General features: G+C 36.4%; 3 protein-coding genes and 1 long non-coding RNA gene across 5 annotated transcripts; 3 read left to right on the forward strand and 1 right to left on the reverse strand.

Annotated features, from left to right (window-relative positions):
- The first annotated feature begins 1,581 nt into the window (after positions 1–1,581).
- Positions 1,582–3,519, forward strand: LOC111211374 (L-cysteine desulfhydrase). The gene is made up of 2 exons (XM_022712396.2): positions 1,582–3,051; positions 3,235–3,519. Exon 1 carries the CDS (start codon positions 1,679–1,681, stop codon positions 3,041–3,043), a length of 1,365 nt encoding a protein of 454 aa, XP_022568117.1. The 5' UTR covers positions 1,582–1,678; the 3' UTR covers positions 3,044–3,051; positions 3,235–3,519.
- A 15-nt stretch (positions 3,520–3,534) lies between these two features.
- Positions 3,535–5,233, forward strand: LOC111211375. Its single transcript, XM_022712397.2, has 7 exons — positions 3,535–3,815; positions 3,910–3,984; positions 4,115–4,172; positions 4,341–4,396; positions 4,600–4,662; positions 4,751–4,828; positions 4,906–5,233. Exons 1-7 carry the CDS (start codon positions 3,759–3,761, stop codon positions 5,092–5,094), a joined length of 576 nt encoding a protein of 191 aa, XP_022568118.1. The 5' UTR covers positions 3,535–3,758; the 3' UTR covers positions 5,095–5,233.
- Positions 5,132–10,084, reverse strand: LOC111211373 (ABC transporter B family member 21). Its single transcript, XM_022712395.2, is given in 11 exon segments — positions 5,132–5,570; positions 5,655–5,948; positions 6,045–6,308; positions 6,396–6,662; positions 6,842–7,683; positions 7,755–8,028; positions 8,133–9,119; positions 9,346–9,521; positions 9,603–9,657; positions 9,748–9,981; positions 9,983–10,084. Coding segments are annotated over 11 exon segments (3,834 nt in total). The 5' UTR covers positions 10,070–10,084; the 3' UTR covers positions 5,132–5,216.
- A 2,827-nt stretch (positions 10,085–12,911) lies between these two features.
- LOC111211369 lies at positions 12,912–14,670 on the forward strand. 2 transcript variants are annotated; one of them, XR_002662436.2, is made up of 3 exons: positions 12,912–13,570; positions 13,832–13,988; positions 14,169–14,670. It is a non-coding gene; the product is annotated as an uncharacterized LOC111211369 (long non-coding RNA). The 2 variants fall into 2 exon arrangements; XR_002662435.2 differs by having other exon boundaries at positions 12,919–13,570; positions 14,166–14,670.
- Positions 14,671–16,647: the final 1,977 nt, after the last annotated feature.

A 16,647-nucleotide genomic window follows, 5' to 3' on the forward strand; every position in this document is an offset into this window, starting at 1 on the left:
AATGGTTAGGTCATGGAAATGCTATTTTATAATCTCTAACTCGACCTAACAATACCCCATTTTATAGGCCCATTAAAACCCATGTTTCAAATTTTGACCCAAGTTTAAACATTTAATCGAACTTAGAACATGATTAAGGCCTGGGCGTTCGGATCGGGATCGGGCCGGTTTTTCCCGGATCCAGGTTTTTTCGGGTCCTAAATATTTAGATCCAATAGATATTTAGAAATTTTCGGTTCGAGTTTGGATCGGTTCGTCTCGGGTCCGCATCGGTTCGGATCTATAATTAAAATACCCATAAAATACTCATAATTTTTCGGGTTCATATCGGGTCCGGGTAGGGCTGGGCAAAAAATCTGAATCTGAAGAACCGAACCGAATCCGACCCGAAAAAGTAGTACCGAACCCGAACTGAAATTGATTAAATATCCGAACGGGTTCAAAATTTTGGTATCTAAAGAACCGGAACCGAACCCGACCCGAACCGAAGTATTCCGGATACCTGAATATATCCAAAATTGATTTGTATACCCCTTATATAAAAATATTTTAGATTTATTGTCTATTAAAAACATCCAAAATATATATGATATTTTTAAATTGTCCAAAATACTTGAAAATATATACAAATAGTCGAAAGTAAATGTCTAAAATAGCTAAAATATACTCAAAACACCAAAAATATTTGAAATATCTATTGATTATCTATCCAAATATTCAAATCAAATCAAATTATATGTTAAGTTTAGGTATTTTGACATATGTTATTCAAATTTTTGTGTAATATAATATTTTGTTTATAGATTTTGAGAAAATTAAAGTATATAATGAATTTTAAAATTTTTAAAATAATTTTAATAGGTTACCCGAACCTGAACCGAACCCGCACAGATCCGAACCAAAACTTAGAAATATCCAAATGGGACTGAAATCTTTGATCCCGAAAACCCGAAACCCGAATAGACCCGAACCGAACCCGAATGGGTACCCGAACGCCCACCCCTAGGTCCGAGTCGAATTCGGGTATTTAGGATCTGAAAAGGACATGATATACCCCATTCCATCAACTTTAGTTGAATATTTGTCATATATATCTAAAATTTTATAAAACAACTTAAATGAAACTATTAATAATTAAAATAAAACATTTTAAAACTCTAAATTTTACATTTTAACGCTTTATATTACTTAAAAAATGTTAAAAAAAATAATAACAAATGTTGTTCACAAAAGATATTTCAACTAAATTATAAAATAATATATATAAAAAATAGAACACAAAAACATCATAGTTTTAGATATAAATATTTTTAAGTCGGTACAAATCGGTTCTTATCGGATCAGGTCTATTGGGATCGGTTCTTTTCGGGTCAGTTCCTTTTTGGTTCTGGTTCTTTCGGGTAAAAAAAATTTAGACCCAAAAAATACTTCTAAATTTTTGGTCTGGTTACAGGTCGAATATTTTTAGGTCCGTTCAAGTTTGGGTCTTCAGAAAATGCCCAGACCTAATTAATGTCATCGTTTAGCGTTTATCTTAATCAAAACGAATTAAAATTAAAAAACAAAACAAAAATCATTAAATTTTGAAATATTTCTCAGTCGTTGTCGGGAAGCGCAAAAGTGTCACCGCACCACTAAATCGAAGACGAAACCCTAGAGGGAGGAGATTCTTATCCCGATGGCGGCGGACGATCGGCGGAACGGCGATTTGACGAATCACAACCACCGCGACCCGAAGAAGCCGCGCCTCTCCGAGTTCCTAACCGAGTCAGACATCCGCTCCGAGTTCGCCCACCACCAGACCGGCGTCGCCAGAGTCAACAACGGCAGCTTCGGTTGCTGTCCGAGCTCCGTCCTCGACGCGCAGCGCGAGTGGCAGCTTCGGTTTCTCCGCCAGCCGGACGAGTTCTACTTCAACGGCCTCCGCCGCGGACTGCTCGCGTCGCGAACCGTGATCAGTAGCCTAATCAACGCCGACGACGTCGACGAGGTGTCGCTGGTCGATAACGCCACCACGGCGGCGGCGATTGTGCTTCAGAGAGTTGGGAGGTGTTTCTCGGAAGGGAAGTATCAGAAGGAGGACACTGTGGTGATGTTTCACTGCGCGTTTCAGAGCGTGAAGAAGTCGATTCAGGCTTACGTCACGCGCGTGGGGGGGTCCACCGTTGAGGTTAGGTTGCCTTTCCCTGTGAGTTCGAACGATGAGATCGTCTCCGCGTTTAGAGAAGGGTTAAAGAAAGGTAGAGCGAACGGTAGAGCGGTTAGGTTAGCTATCATTGATCATATAACGTCGATGCCGTGCGTTTTGATGCCGGTGCGAGAGTTGGTTAATGTCTGCAGAGAGGAAGGTGTGGAGGAGGTTTTTGTCGACGCGGCACATGCCATTGGGAGTGTTAAAGTTGATGTTAAAGAGATTGGTGCTGATTACTATGTGAGCAATCTGCATAAATGGTTCTTTTGTCCGCCTTCTATCGCATTTTTCTACTGCAAGAAACGGAGTTCTGAGCTTGATGTGCATCACCCTGTGGTGTCTCATGAGTTTGGGAATGGTTTGGCTATAGAGAGTGCTTGGATTGGGACTAGGGATTACAGCTCGCAGCTTGTGGTTCCGTCTGTGATGGAGTTTGTGAAGAGGTTCGAGGGAGGGATCGATGGGATAATGGAGAGGAACCATGATGAAGCTGTGAGAATGGGGTTGATGCTGTGTAATGCTTGGGGGACAAATCTTGGGTCGCCTCCTGAAATGTGTGTTGGGATGGTTATGATCGGTTTGCCTTCAAAACTCTGTGTTGAAAGCGATGAGGATGCTGTTAAGCTGCGGTCGTATCTGCGGGTGCATCGTTTAGTGGAGGTTCCGGTTTATTTTCTTGGGTTGAGGGATGGCGAGGAAGGAGTGAGAGACAAAGACAGTGGGGTTATCACTGCGTACGTTCGGATATCTCGTCAGGTTTATAACGAAACAGAGGATTACGAGAGACTGAGAGACGCAATAACAGAGTTAGTCAAGGATCAGATGACTTGTCAAAACCTTCCTCCCGTGTAGTAAGCCAGGTATGCCTTTAAATTCAAATCTAGAGTTCACTCAAGCTACATATATCTAGTAGAATGCTTTATGTCTTGTTCCATTCTCTATGTGATGTTTGCTTGATTGTATATGGAACCAAACCCAATATGGCGATGTGTGTCTTCTAAAAGTGGATACTTTTGGTTTGGTTTGGTTTGGTTTGGTGGCAGATAGTTTGGTATATTCCGGTGTAACAATAAGGCTTTAGAGGAGGAGGAGCCACAGACACTAGCCAAGGTCCCGGAGGTAACTTTATTGTTGATGAGCTTGTGGTTGAGCGGCGTGCAATGGAAGAAGAGGCTCTAACCTTGAGGAGGCTTTTTAATGTGCTTTTAACGGTTAACACCTTTTGTATAATTATTGTGCAATAAAGTCAATGTTCATTAGATATTCTTCCTTCAAAATATGTATTCCATTCCGACAATTTTTCGTTATTTAAGACATTTTATCCAATATTTCACCATCGTTTTGATAAACAATAAGCATGTGCATTACATTCTTGGTCTAATCTCGACTCCTTGAGTGAGTGAGTACTGAGTAGGTACCAAACTGATAGGATGAAACCTGTAGGGTCAAACCCGAATAAATAATAACTCGATGGGTTTATCTGGGTTTTGTCGGAAAAGGAAGAGTATGTATTAAAGCCGACCGGAGCCAACGGAAGTGGAAGTAGAAGTAGAAGAAGAAGAAGAAGATGGCTGAACAGACAGAGAAGCCTATTAGGTTACTCAATTTCGTCTCGGAGGAACAGGTTCTCTCTCTCTTTCTTGCCTCTCTATCGAATCCTTAGCTTTGTAGATTCGATCGTTATATTTTCTGGGCAATTGAATTTTGGTGTGAGGCAGTTAGAGGAATCAAAGAAAGAAAGAGGCGAAAGAGTTGAAGATGGAACATTCCAAAGAGACAGGGCTTTGTACGAGGTTCTTCTCCAATCCTCCTTTTTCTCGTTTCTTTCTCCTGGAAAGTTTCAGTCCTTTTGATAAGATTGCAGCTGAATGATGATTGAAGTTTCATGGAAGACTAAGGACAACGCTTCCCTTTTAATTTCAGATTCTGAAAGAGAACAAAGACAAGAAGGACGCTGAGTTTAACGAACGATTCAAACATAGTGAGTCACTCTTCTTTTTGCACACTCTACCAGTATTGATACCCTTACAATACATAGTTTACAACATCTTTGGTTTAATTCTTCTATCTGGAGTTATTGTGCCTTTTGTTCAATGGTTTCATTTAGAGAAGAGAGGTAGTTAACTCTTCTTTTGAATTGGATTGTCAGGACCACCCAAAGCTCTTGCTGAGGATGAGACTGAGTTTCTCGATAAACTCGAGATGGTGAGCAGTCTTTCTATGTACATCTCAACAGTTTCTTGCCTGTTTATTCAACTTATCTCCTAGTGCTTGCATATAGCATGACCAATGTAAGACATTGATGGGTTGATGTTTATAAGCTCTTAAATCTCAGTAATGAAAAGAAAGAATCATGAGTAGATGGCTTGAGGTGATATTCATGCTAATCTCTTCATTTGTCTTTGTAGTCAAAGAGAGAATATGAACGGCAATTAGCAGATGAAGACGAACAACAGATTCGTAGTTTCCAGGTAAACTTCTTGTCAATCTTGAAAAAGACAGCTAAACAGATCTAAAAATGATAGATCAACCTTCTTGGACTATTGTTCTATTTTTCAGGCAGCGGTTGCAGCACGATCAGCAACCCCTCAAGAACCACAAGAAGCTGCACTTCCACCACCAGCTTCAGCCACTAAAGTGTGTACCTCGTGTTCTTCAGTTAAGTGTTTATTGAAACCACATAAGTAATTTATGTATCCTGATCTCTTTTATAGGAACATAAAACAACGGGGAAGAGAAACTCTGCAACTCGTCCATTTAACACAATCATAAGAGTCAAACCACAACTGAAAAAGGTTAAAGCGACAGAGGAAGAGAAGAAAGAAATCTCTGGCCCTCCTGAACCTCTGCAAACAGGTTTAGCCTTAGTCTCATATAGCGACGAAAGTGAAGATGATGATTAACATCTTTTTTTAGTTTTTTTTTGCTGACACAAGAATCTATAAACATTCATGATAAATCTATCAATTGAAACTTTCATTTCCACTGTATATAACTCAGAAATGGTAATAATCTATATAAAGTTTTATGTAGAAGCACTCAGATGAAGCTGTACTAAAGAAGCATAGACACCATCTTTGATATTAATCAAAGTGTCATGCTTTCCTTTCTCAACGATAACACCATTCTTCACCACTGCAATTACATCTGCGTTCTTGATTGTTGATAACCGATGTGCCACCACCACGGTGGTTCTGTTAACCATAACCCTGTCCAATGCGTCCTGCACCACACGCTCTGACTCAGCGTCTAGAGCGCTTGTTGCTTCATCCAGCAGCAGCACCTTAGGGTCTTTAACAATTGCTCTCGCTATAGCCACTCTCTGCTTCTGCCCGCCTGATAATTGAACTCCTCTCTCACCCACCATTGTATCATAACCCTGCAAGAGTAGATACACCTTTCAGTTTTGCATGAATCTATGAAAATTAGGGCTGTTCATTCAATCAGGTGCTGTTAAAGTTACCTGTTGTAGACCACTAATGAAGCCATGAGCGTTAGATAGCTCAGCTGCAGATATGATCTCGGTTTCAGAAGCATCTCCTCCTTTTCCATAAGCAATGTTTGCTCTGATGGTTTCATTGAACAAAACCGGTTCTTGGCTCACCAGTCCTGTTTGCTGCCTTAGCCATTTCAGCTGCAAGGTCTTAATCTCAACTCCATCAAGAGTGATCTGACCTGAATCAGGATCGTAAAACCTCTGCAGCAAAGCAATCACTGTCGATTTCCCGCTTCCGCTCTCTCCAACCAAAGCTATTGTCTGCAACACAAAGAGAGAAAAAACAAAAGAGCAGAGTTGAAGACATAATTGAACAGAAGACCAAACTGAAAACGTGTTTCTAGAAAAATGTCTAACCTTTCCGGCTCGAATAGACAGACAAAGATCTTGGAAGATCTGAACATCTGGTCTTGAAGGATACTTGAAACTGACATGACGAAGTTCAATATCTCCTTTAACATTATCAAGAACTCTCCCAGACTCATCACTCGGATCAATCTTTGATTTTCTGTCTATAACCGCGAAGATGGATGCAGCCGCATTGCTAGCTTTGCTGGAATCAGGAGACAGTGAACTCGACTGAGAAATAGCTACAGCCGCCATTGTCAAAGCGAAGAAAACCTGTTTTTCAAACAAAACAAAAACCTTTAGAAGGTGGACAGAAAAACAAGAATCTTAGTTGATTGTCTGAAAACTCTTTTTTGTTACCCTGAAAACCGCATCAAAGGTTGTTTTTCCGTCATCGACAAGCCTTGCACCGGCATAGAAACTGGCTGCGTAAGAAGCAAAGAGGACGAAGAAAGAAACTCCGAAACCGATACCGCTAACTATGCCTTGACGTATACCTGTCTTCATAGGACCTTCACATTTCTTCTTATACATTTTCATCACTTTCTCCTCTGCACAGAATGAAGCAACCGTTCTTATGCTCCCCACCGCATCGTTCGCTACTTGGCTCGCTTCCTCGTACATTCTCTGTCAACAGTTTATCAATACTTTCATCAAACAAAGAAAACAAAGACAACTTCGGAGCTGAATGAAACATTGATCTTGGCCTCCAAATTTTTTTAATAAATATTTAATAAATAATTATTGCCCCTAAAATTTCAGATCCGGCTATGTTCTGACTGAAACTGTAGACATGACTTTGTTACCTTTGCATCTGCACTGAAGCCAACCATGAACTTCATGTAAATATAGCCGTTAAGCCCAATCAACGGAAGCATCGCCAAAACAATGAAAGCTAGCTGCCAGCTCGCCACGAAGGCAATGACCACACCAGCCGTTACAGAAGCAATATTCTGTACGGTTTGAGCCAATGCATCTCCAACAAGACCGCGAACCGTAGCAGCATCAGCAGAAAGCCTAGCTCCAATAGCACCACTCGAGTTCTCAGTCTCATCGAACCATCCGACTTCCATGTGAACCACTTTCTCAAAACACATCGATCTTATCCGCTGCACAAGTTTACATCCGGCTATAGAAAAAAAGATGGTTTGCGCCGGGTAGACCACCATTGAAGCTACACCAAGAAGCATGAAGATGATTGCCCAAAAGCTTGTGTCGGATTTTAACTGCTCAGGTGGTTTGAAAAACGCTTTGATCACGCTTGAGATGAGGATCCCAAAGATGGGAAGTATCACTCCATTAAGAACAGCGGCTATGGATCCAAGTATAAGCATTGGAATCTCTGGTTTGTTTAAAGCAGCTACTCTAAGGAATGATACTTTCTTGTGTACTGTCTCTTCTTCCTTGATCTCTGGTTTGGTTTCGTTGGTTGCGTCTATGCCTGCTGGAAAGCCAAACATGGAGAAAGAAGGTGATCTTTTGCTTAAAGACCGGCTTAGCGATGACTTTCTCAAGCTAGACCGTTTCATAGACTCCATTGATACCTTCTGCTCTTCCCTCGAGTCTTCAGACTTTTTGTTATCTTCTTGAAGACGTATGAGCTGAGAGTAAGCTCCTTCAGGGTCTCTTAGGAGCTCAGAGTGAGAACCTGATCATCATAAGTTTATGTTTCATCAGCACTTTCTATCAAACAAGATTTTGTGTGTGTTTGATGGTTACCTTTCTCAACGATCTTTCCTTGATGAATCACAGCAATCATGTCTGCGTTTCTCACGGTGCTCAATCTATGAGCGACAACAACAGTTGTACGATTAACCATGATCCTGTCAAGAGCTTCTTGAACAATTCTCTCTGACTCAGCATCAAGCGCGCTTGTTGCTTCATCTAAAAGTAAGATTCTTGGATCTTTTAAGATGGCTCTCGCCACCGCGATCCTCTGTTTCTGTCCACCTGAAAGCTGAGTCCCGTGTTCTCCAACCATCGTGTCTAAACCCTGCAAGTTACAGTTAATTTCAGTTACATCTAAAAATGAAAACAGAGACAAAACAGAGACGAAACAGAGACAAAACAGAGGAGAGGTAAGTAAAAATCTCAAACCTGAGGAAGCTTATCAATGAACTTAGATGCATTTGCAAGCTCTGTAGCCTTACGAATCTCTTCAACCGTAGCGTCTTCTTTCCCGTAAGCGATGTTCTCTTTAATACTCGACGTGAACAGAACAGGTTCTTGACTCACAAGTCCTATCTTGCTTCTGATCCATTTCAGCTGAAACTCTTTAAGATTAACACCATCGATCCTCACTTCACCGCTCTGCGGATCATAAAACCTCTCTATCAAACTCACAACAGTAGACTTCCCACTCCCACTCTGCCCAACCAGCGCCACCGTGGAGCCACTCGAGATAGAGAGCGAAAACCCGCGAAAAATCTGCTCTTCTGGCCTCGCCGGGTAGCTAAAGTCAACATCTCTAAGCTCTATATCTCCTCTAACATCATCAAGAACCTTCCCGGTCGTATTAGAAGCATCAATCTCCGGTTTTCTTTTGATTGTTTCGAACATTTTGTACGCAGCGGCTTGACCAGCTGCAAAGGCACTTAAACAAGGAGACGCTTGTCCTAACGACATGGAACCGGTTAGAACCGCGAAGATGATGATGAGAACTTGTCCTCCCGTGTACCCTTTCTCCAGTATCATCTTCCCACCGTACCAAACCGCTAAAGCATAAGTGCAAAAGATGACAACGTTGAGTGTACCGAGACCAATCCCTGTGGAAGCTCCTTCAAACACACCTGCTCTATAAGCAGAGACGAGATGCTTGTTGTAACTGCTTATAGCTTGTTTCTCTCCTGTGAACGATGCAACCGTTCTTATAGACCCAACTGTTTGCTCAACTACAACCGCGGCTTTGGCATAAGAAGTTTGTCCACGTGAAGCCATTTTCGAAATGACGATAGCGAGAGCTGCACCAGACATTACTAGTAGTGGTATTGAAGATACCATGACTAATGTAAGAAGCCATCCTTCCGCGAAAGCTATGACAAATCCCCCTATAAATGTTGATATCAGCTGTATAGCCTTACCAACCTGCAAAAGAAACAAGAAAGTTTAAACCTTCGACTTAGGCCAGGTACGGAGCATAGGCAAAGGTACTGTCCACTTAGGACATCGAAGTTTTAGTTGTATATAGGGCATTATGAAATGATACAAATATAAATATATATATATATATATATAGGGCATCATGAAAATTTAAAAATGTCAGACCGCTTAATATCAAAGATTGATAATTTTTGGGGGGTTATGTTGTTACCTTCTCTCCCATGGCGTCTTGTATAAGGACAGTGTCACCAGACATTCTTCCAACAACTTCTCCTGTGTTTGTTTCGACATCGAAGAAGGCTATGTCTTGTCTCAATATGGTTTTTAGATATAAACTTCTTATTCTTCCAGCTTGTCTCTCCCCAGAGATCATCCAACCAGAAACCTCTGTTTATATACAACACATAAAAGATCAAATCTCTCACATTCAAAACACTCTAGATATCAGAAAAATGAACTTGTTCTTACGGAGTAGAGCTGCCACTAGAGTTCCTAGGCCAAGGTATACAAACTTGAGAGCAACCTGTGTGTAATATGATACTAAAGATTAATCATTGTGTGATGGGTCTAAACAACAGAGGTCAAAAGAGTAGAGACTGGTTATTATTTTTACCTTGGCTATCTTGTCAGAAACATCTGTACTGTTTTGGTTCTGTCCGAACACATCAATGACATCTCCGAATAGGATGGTCATGATAGGGAAGCCAAGACCGTTTCCCACAGCACCAATAGTTCCAAGGATCATCAAAATGATGTCAAAGGAATCTGCAAAGGCAAACAGCTTGTGAAACGGCACCGTTTTTGTCTTCTCGTCTTTCCGAACAGACTCTGTCTTAGCTTCTTTTTTTAGGGGTTTTTGAGTTTGAGGTCTCTGCTTCTGTTCTGTTAGGTGAATCCACCTTGAGTCCTTCCTCTGATTCCATTATACCGTCCATTGTATTATGATCCTGTTTCAAAGATCTGTATATCAATAATAAACTATTAATAAACTTCATTCCACAAAAGCTGTACCAGTTCAAGAATTTGAAGAAAAAAAACAGGGAAGCATGTACCTTACGAGACTTCTTGTGTGAAAATAGCAGTGGAATAAAGTTCTTGGAGGATTAAATAATATACGCTTGTTCGTTACTTGAAGAAGAAGCAGTGACGAATAATCAAGTTGAAGAACTCGTTAATTCTAAGTCTATTGTAATTGATTTAAGGTGGAGTTTGGGACCTACTTCCTACAAGAAACAAAGACTATAGTCGTCAAAAACGACCTTGTTGAAACCCGAAGACGTGACAGGACAGACGCCAAGTTGTTTGTTTGGTCTCTTCTCTCCGGATAAGTCTTTACCAAACCAACTTTGTTGAATAAAAAAACAGAGGAAGCTTCTAACACAAGAACAAAGAATACAAAATAATATTTTCATACCATTTTTTTCAAACTTGGTTTGACGACTAAGAAACATTTACTTTTTTTTTATTCATAATATAAAACATTAGCCTACTCCATTAGTCCCATTTCATATTGTATGATACTACCATTCATCACAAGCAGACAAAACTACAAATCCATATTGATATTTTATATGAATGGTATAAATGTACATGTTTTTGTTAAAATATAAATATTAGTTATTATGACTGTTTAATTATAAAATATTTTTATTTTTTTTTAAAGTAGAAATATTTTATCAAGTATGATTAAATAGTTAGAGATATTTTAAGATAAAAGCATACATTTGTAAGAAACATATATGTCTATAATTTATAGCAACTAAATACATTATTATTATATTTTGCAATTAAACACATTAACCAAAGAATGTATGCTCATATACTAACATTTCTTCTTATTTTTGATTTTCTTGTATTTCTTGATATGATTTCAAAAATAATATTTAAATAGTATTAGAAATACTTGTTGTAGAGATCCACGGAATAAACTGAAACGTAAAAATGAATAGTTTTTTTTTCTGAACTGAAATAAGGAATAGTTATAGGATTAAAAAAGTAACAACTTACAAAAGAGGCCATTAGAGTTCATGAACCCAGGTCTTGAGATGCTACTCCTTCTTATTTTCAACCCAGCCTTCGTTCGTGAATTTTCCAGTCTTTAGATGATTTTTTGCGGGTTTGATCTTTGCTGAAAGTTTTGCCACTCGTATACGTAAGCTTGATTTTTGATTGGTGATAAAGCTTTACAAAATGAATTGGAATGAGAAACGGATTAAAAGTTAAATGAAAACGATCATTCATCCTCATGTTCCTCTCATTGCCTCCACCTGTCAATTTTGTAGATGAAAATAAAGTTCAAAATAGCTTGCTTTTCAATTCTTTCAATTCAGTTCCCCTGGCTTCGTAGTCTCAAGACTCACGTTTGTTGTGCTATTCTTAAGTAATTATTTTGTGGAAGATATATAATTAGAAAACCTAAGAAAATAATGATGAAGATAGAGAAAGTAGTAAATGGCGTGAATGTACGCAACCACCTAACAGTCTATGATGTGTTATTAATTAAAAAAATTAAATAACTAAAACAATTTCTGAAAATTATAATTTTAAAATAAAAATGCTAAAAAACATGTGTCAGTCACAACTTACTTAATTCTGTTATAATATAAGGCCATCATTATCCCTGGAACACTTTTTGGGTTTCTTAATTTTAACTTTTTTTTTTTTTGCTGATTTAAAAAAAAAAAAAAAAATTAAAAAAGAAACCAATTGCGGGCCGCCACGTTTCAGCGGGGCTCGCAAACAGTTTAAGGAACACACCAAGATCGGTCACTAATCCATTACTCTTGTGACCGGTTTTTTGTTTTTTTGTGGGGTCCACATTATATTTTATTTGTTTTTTTGTTAAGGACTCTTGTTATATTCCCCCGATAATTGTGGTCTAAGTAAGTTGTACATAAAATGCAGTTTGAAATATCTTTTGTCAACATTACAAATGCCAAATGTATAAAATGTACATGTTTTATACCATTCAACTTTCAAGCAGCCAATGAATTTTCTTACGTTCTTTATCATATAAATAATTTGTTATTCATACATTATTGGATTTTCATTATTCCATTATACATACACTTCAAATCTACATGTTGTACAGTATCTATGGATAAGCTCTTACGTCGTATGATTGTTCTTTTAGCTGCTTCATGTAATGTTGTTAGGAGATGTTACATTTTGATGGGTATCTATGGATTCCTAGCAGATTATATTATTTTGTTTTGTAATTGGATATTTTTTTTTTTGTTGTTTATTAGGAGATATAGTTGTTTCTACTAAACAGTAAATTAGTAATTTGTTTTAGGAGATGTCGCATTATGCAATTAATGTACTATATCTTCAAAAGTATGTTAATAGAAAAGAGAGGTTTCTGAATCTAAATTTCCAGCGTTGGTCTTCATATTGTTTTGTTGCTGTTTTTTGAACTGTAAATTTACTATATGGCTAATTATAGGTTTATTTTAGATCAATAGATGTGTACTTTCATAGTTTTACAGTCGTATAGTTGTCATGGTTGAATATGCCAAGGAGAAAATGATAGGTTCTCGTGCTATTTGGGTGTGTAGTGAAAAAAACGAATAGCATGTGGCGAAAAAAGGTAAGCATTAATATCCTATTAAGCATTAAGGCTGACTTCCAATCAACTCAATCAATATGTTGATAAACTAGACGTTTTTATAGGAGATTCGTTTAGGATAAAACGGTTTCTTTGTGGACGTTATGCATTTTATTTAAATGACCATTGATGTATAATTTTTTACCAAAATGGATTATGTTACTTTTTAATGTATTTGAAACGAATGAGATCAAATTGATAGACAATTTATTTATTTGACAGGTTCTGAAAGGAGAAGCAAGTAAGCCATGATTTGGAGTTTCATTCATCAAATTTATACAATATAAAAGTATGAAAAGAAAAGAAATAATACATTTTTGTTTTAAATTAATAATAAAAAAAAAGAAATATGGAAAACGCACAATTATTCTATTTGAGGAACAACATCCGAAAACATTGGACCACTAATGATTAGGGAAATGTCTTTGTTTGAGATATCAATCTAGAGTATGTAATTACCAAAATTAAATATCACATTTCATATATATCATCCGTCTGTACATGAATAAAACTTGTAAGATACAATTATACATGGTTCCATTCTAATATAAGGTATCACTATATTAGACCACCTCCAACGTTCCAACGGTGTCTTTTAAAAGAGGTTCTTAAAAAAAAAACCAAAAAAATAAATGAAAAATGAAATGAAAGCACAGAACCGGTTCTAATTATGGCGTTTTTAGAACTGGTAATTCTTTTGCTATTGGCTAATTGATTTGTCCATGTCTCTCTCTTCGTCGATGTTTTCCACGGAAGAGTTTCCTCTCTTCCTCCTCCAATCCCAATCACTCCATCTTCTCTGTGGCTTCTGATCTCGATCTCCTTCTGGGTAAGTCTTCAGCTTCTTTCTCTTTCCTCTGTATTCTCGCCGGTTGTTCTCTCTTCATCGCTTGAAATCATCCAGAAAATGTTGTTTGGTTGATTTTTTTTCCTCTGTAGCACCCAGCTCGTGTTTTAGAGATATTTCCATCGTATTTCTTCATAAAGCTTTGTCCTTACTGTGGTTAATGTGGTGAAAGTGAATACATTTTGTTTGGATTCTGTTATGGGGTCAAAATCTCATGAAATGAAACTGCATAAATCTTATTAGGTGATAAAAAGACTCTCTCTTTTTGCGTGGCAGAGAGTGAAATGGCTCTTATGCAATTTTGAAGATCATGTGTTGTTGCTCAGTGGGGGATTCGTCGTCCTCAGGTTGCAGTCAAAGCTTCTTTTTATCCAACCAGATTGGAATCTCACCTAGACAAGTAAAAATCTTTACTTTACCATAGTGTAGTTGAAGAAAATTTGATTTGTTTAGATTGTCTATCTTTCCATTTCATAGGAGTATATATATTTATTCTAAATTTTGTAGTTTCACTGCTTTATAGAGTTTTATATATCTGAAAGGCTAGTGAAATTGTGTTTATTTTGATAACCTTTAGCAGTAGCGTCAGCCAAATCAATTGTTTTGGAGCTTCACAGTCGAGTATGTTCTCACAGGACTTCGCTCAAGACGCTCAAGTTGCTAGACTGTTACAAAGTTGGGGACGAATCTGTATCCTCCATGGCTCGCATCTGCAAGAATCTGGAGACTCTGATCATCGGTGGATGCAGAGACATCTCTGATGAGTCAATTATATTGCTGGCGGATTCTTGCAGAGACGGGCTCAAGAACCTGAGGATGGATTGGTGCTTGAATGTAACTGACTCTTCACTTACCTGCGTTCAAGCTTCTTAGAAGGAGATGGGATTTGGAGCTTGTTGATGGATGCTGGATCAGGCAAGTAACCTGCCAGAGTAGTGTTGACTGCAGGGAATGCACTAACTTGTTGGTGGACTCTGCTCATTGTCATCTTGGAGGACTGAGTTTTGAGTAGTGATCTTGAATAATAATTTTTAGAGAGATTGTGAGGGATAAAAGCAATGAATGAGAAGAAGATCAAGCAATAATAATCTTAAAAAAAAAAAATTAAAAACCTCAAAGGGGTTTTTCCATTGGACATTGACAAAACTAATTATATTAACAAGGATTATAAATTTCATAAAATACATAATTAATAATTTAACTAATCATTAGAATCCATCAAAGGTTCTAACCAATGGACATGCTCTTAGAATCAATGGTTACAATCGTAACCCTACATGATTATTTTTTTGTCAGCTAGTACCCCTACATGATAAGTATATCTACTACAAGTATCGCTTTAAGCATTATACGATTCGTCAAAAAAGCATTATACGATATTAATGGGTTGGTATTTACAAATCCTTTAATCTATACTAATAAAAGGGACCTTTTGAGGTTCCGCAAAGCGTCCACATCAGCGAAAAAAATTTCTCCCGAAAGATGACACGTGGCATAAAATATAGTTTTACATTTTAATATTACTAATTTTCGAAAATTGTAAATAATATGTAAACATACAACATAAAAAAATGAAAAAACTACATTAAACATATGTAAGATTACCATTTCTCACTAAAAAAAACGGTTTATCTCCATAATGTAACATTACCATTTTATAAAAAAAGAAAAAAAAAACAAAAATATAACTATTTGATTATTTGTCCAAGTTCTTCAATTAAACATTGCCGTTTTACATTAAAAATGGAAAAAAAACATTAAGATTTAAACATCTATCTTAAAATATAAAATATAGATATTAACTAAATATAAAGTATAAGAAAGAGAAATATTCAATATATAGAAAAATATATTAATCTATACTAATAAAAGGGACCTTTTGAGGCTCCGCAGAGCGTCCACATCAGCGAAAAAAATTTCTCCCGAAAGATGACACGTGGCATAAAATATAGTTTTACATTTTAATATTACTAATTTTCGAAAATTGTAAATAATATGTAAACATACAGCATAAAAAATAGAAAAACTACATTAAACATATGTAAAATTATCATTTTTCACTTAAAAAAAAGACGGCTTATCTCCATAATGTAACATTACCGTTTTATAAAAAAAAACAAAAAACATTATGTATAATTTCGAAAATAATAAATATATGTAAACATACAACATAAAAATAGAAATACTACATTAAACATATGTAAGATTACCATTTTACATTTACATTAAACATATGTAAGATTACCATTTTACATTTTTAATTTTAAAAAATAATATGTAAACATACAACATAAAAAATGGAAAAACTACATTAAACATATGTAAGATTACCATTTTTCACTAAAAAAAGACGGCTTATCTCCATAATGTAACATTACTATTTTGAAAAAAAAAACATTATATATAATTTCGAAAATAATAAATAATATGTAAACATATAACATAAAAATAGAAATATTACATTAAAAATAAGCAAGATTACCATTTTACATTTAAAAATAACAATAATATGTAAACATACAACATAAAAAAAATGAAAAAACTACATTAAACATATGTAAGATTACCATTTTTCACTAAAAAAAACGGTTTATCTCCATAATGTAACATTACCATTTTATAAAAAAAGAAAAAAAACAAAAATATAACTATTTGATTATTTGTCCAAGTTCTTCAATTAAACATTGCCGTTTTACGTTAAAAATGGAAAAAAACATTAAGATTTAAACATCTATCTTAAAATATAAAATATAGATATTAACTAAATATAAAGTATAAGAAAGAGAAATACTCAATATATAGAAAAATATATTAATCTATACTAATAAAAGGGACCTTTTGAGGCTCCGCAGAGCGTCCACATCAGCGAAAAAAACTTCTCCCGAAAGATGACACGTGGCATAAAATATAGTTTTACATTTTAATATTACTAATTTTAGAAAATTATAAATAATATGTAAACATACATCATAAAAAATAGAAAAACTACATTAAACATATGTAAAATTATCATTTTTCACTTAAAAAAAAGACGGCTTATCTCCATAATGTAACATTAC

The sequence above is a fragment of the Brassica napus genome, chromosome C6, assembly GCF_020379485.1.
Source record: "Brassica napus cultivar Da-Ae chromosome C6, Da-Ae, whole genome shotgun sequence".
NCBI classification, from domain to species: domain Eukaryota; kingdom Viridiplantae; phylum Streptophyta; class Magnoliopsida; order Brassicales; family Brassicaceae; genus Brassica; species Brassica napus.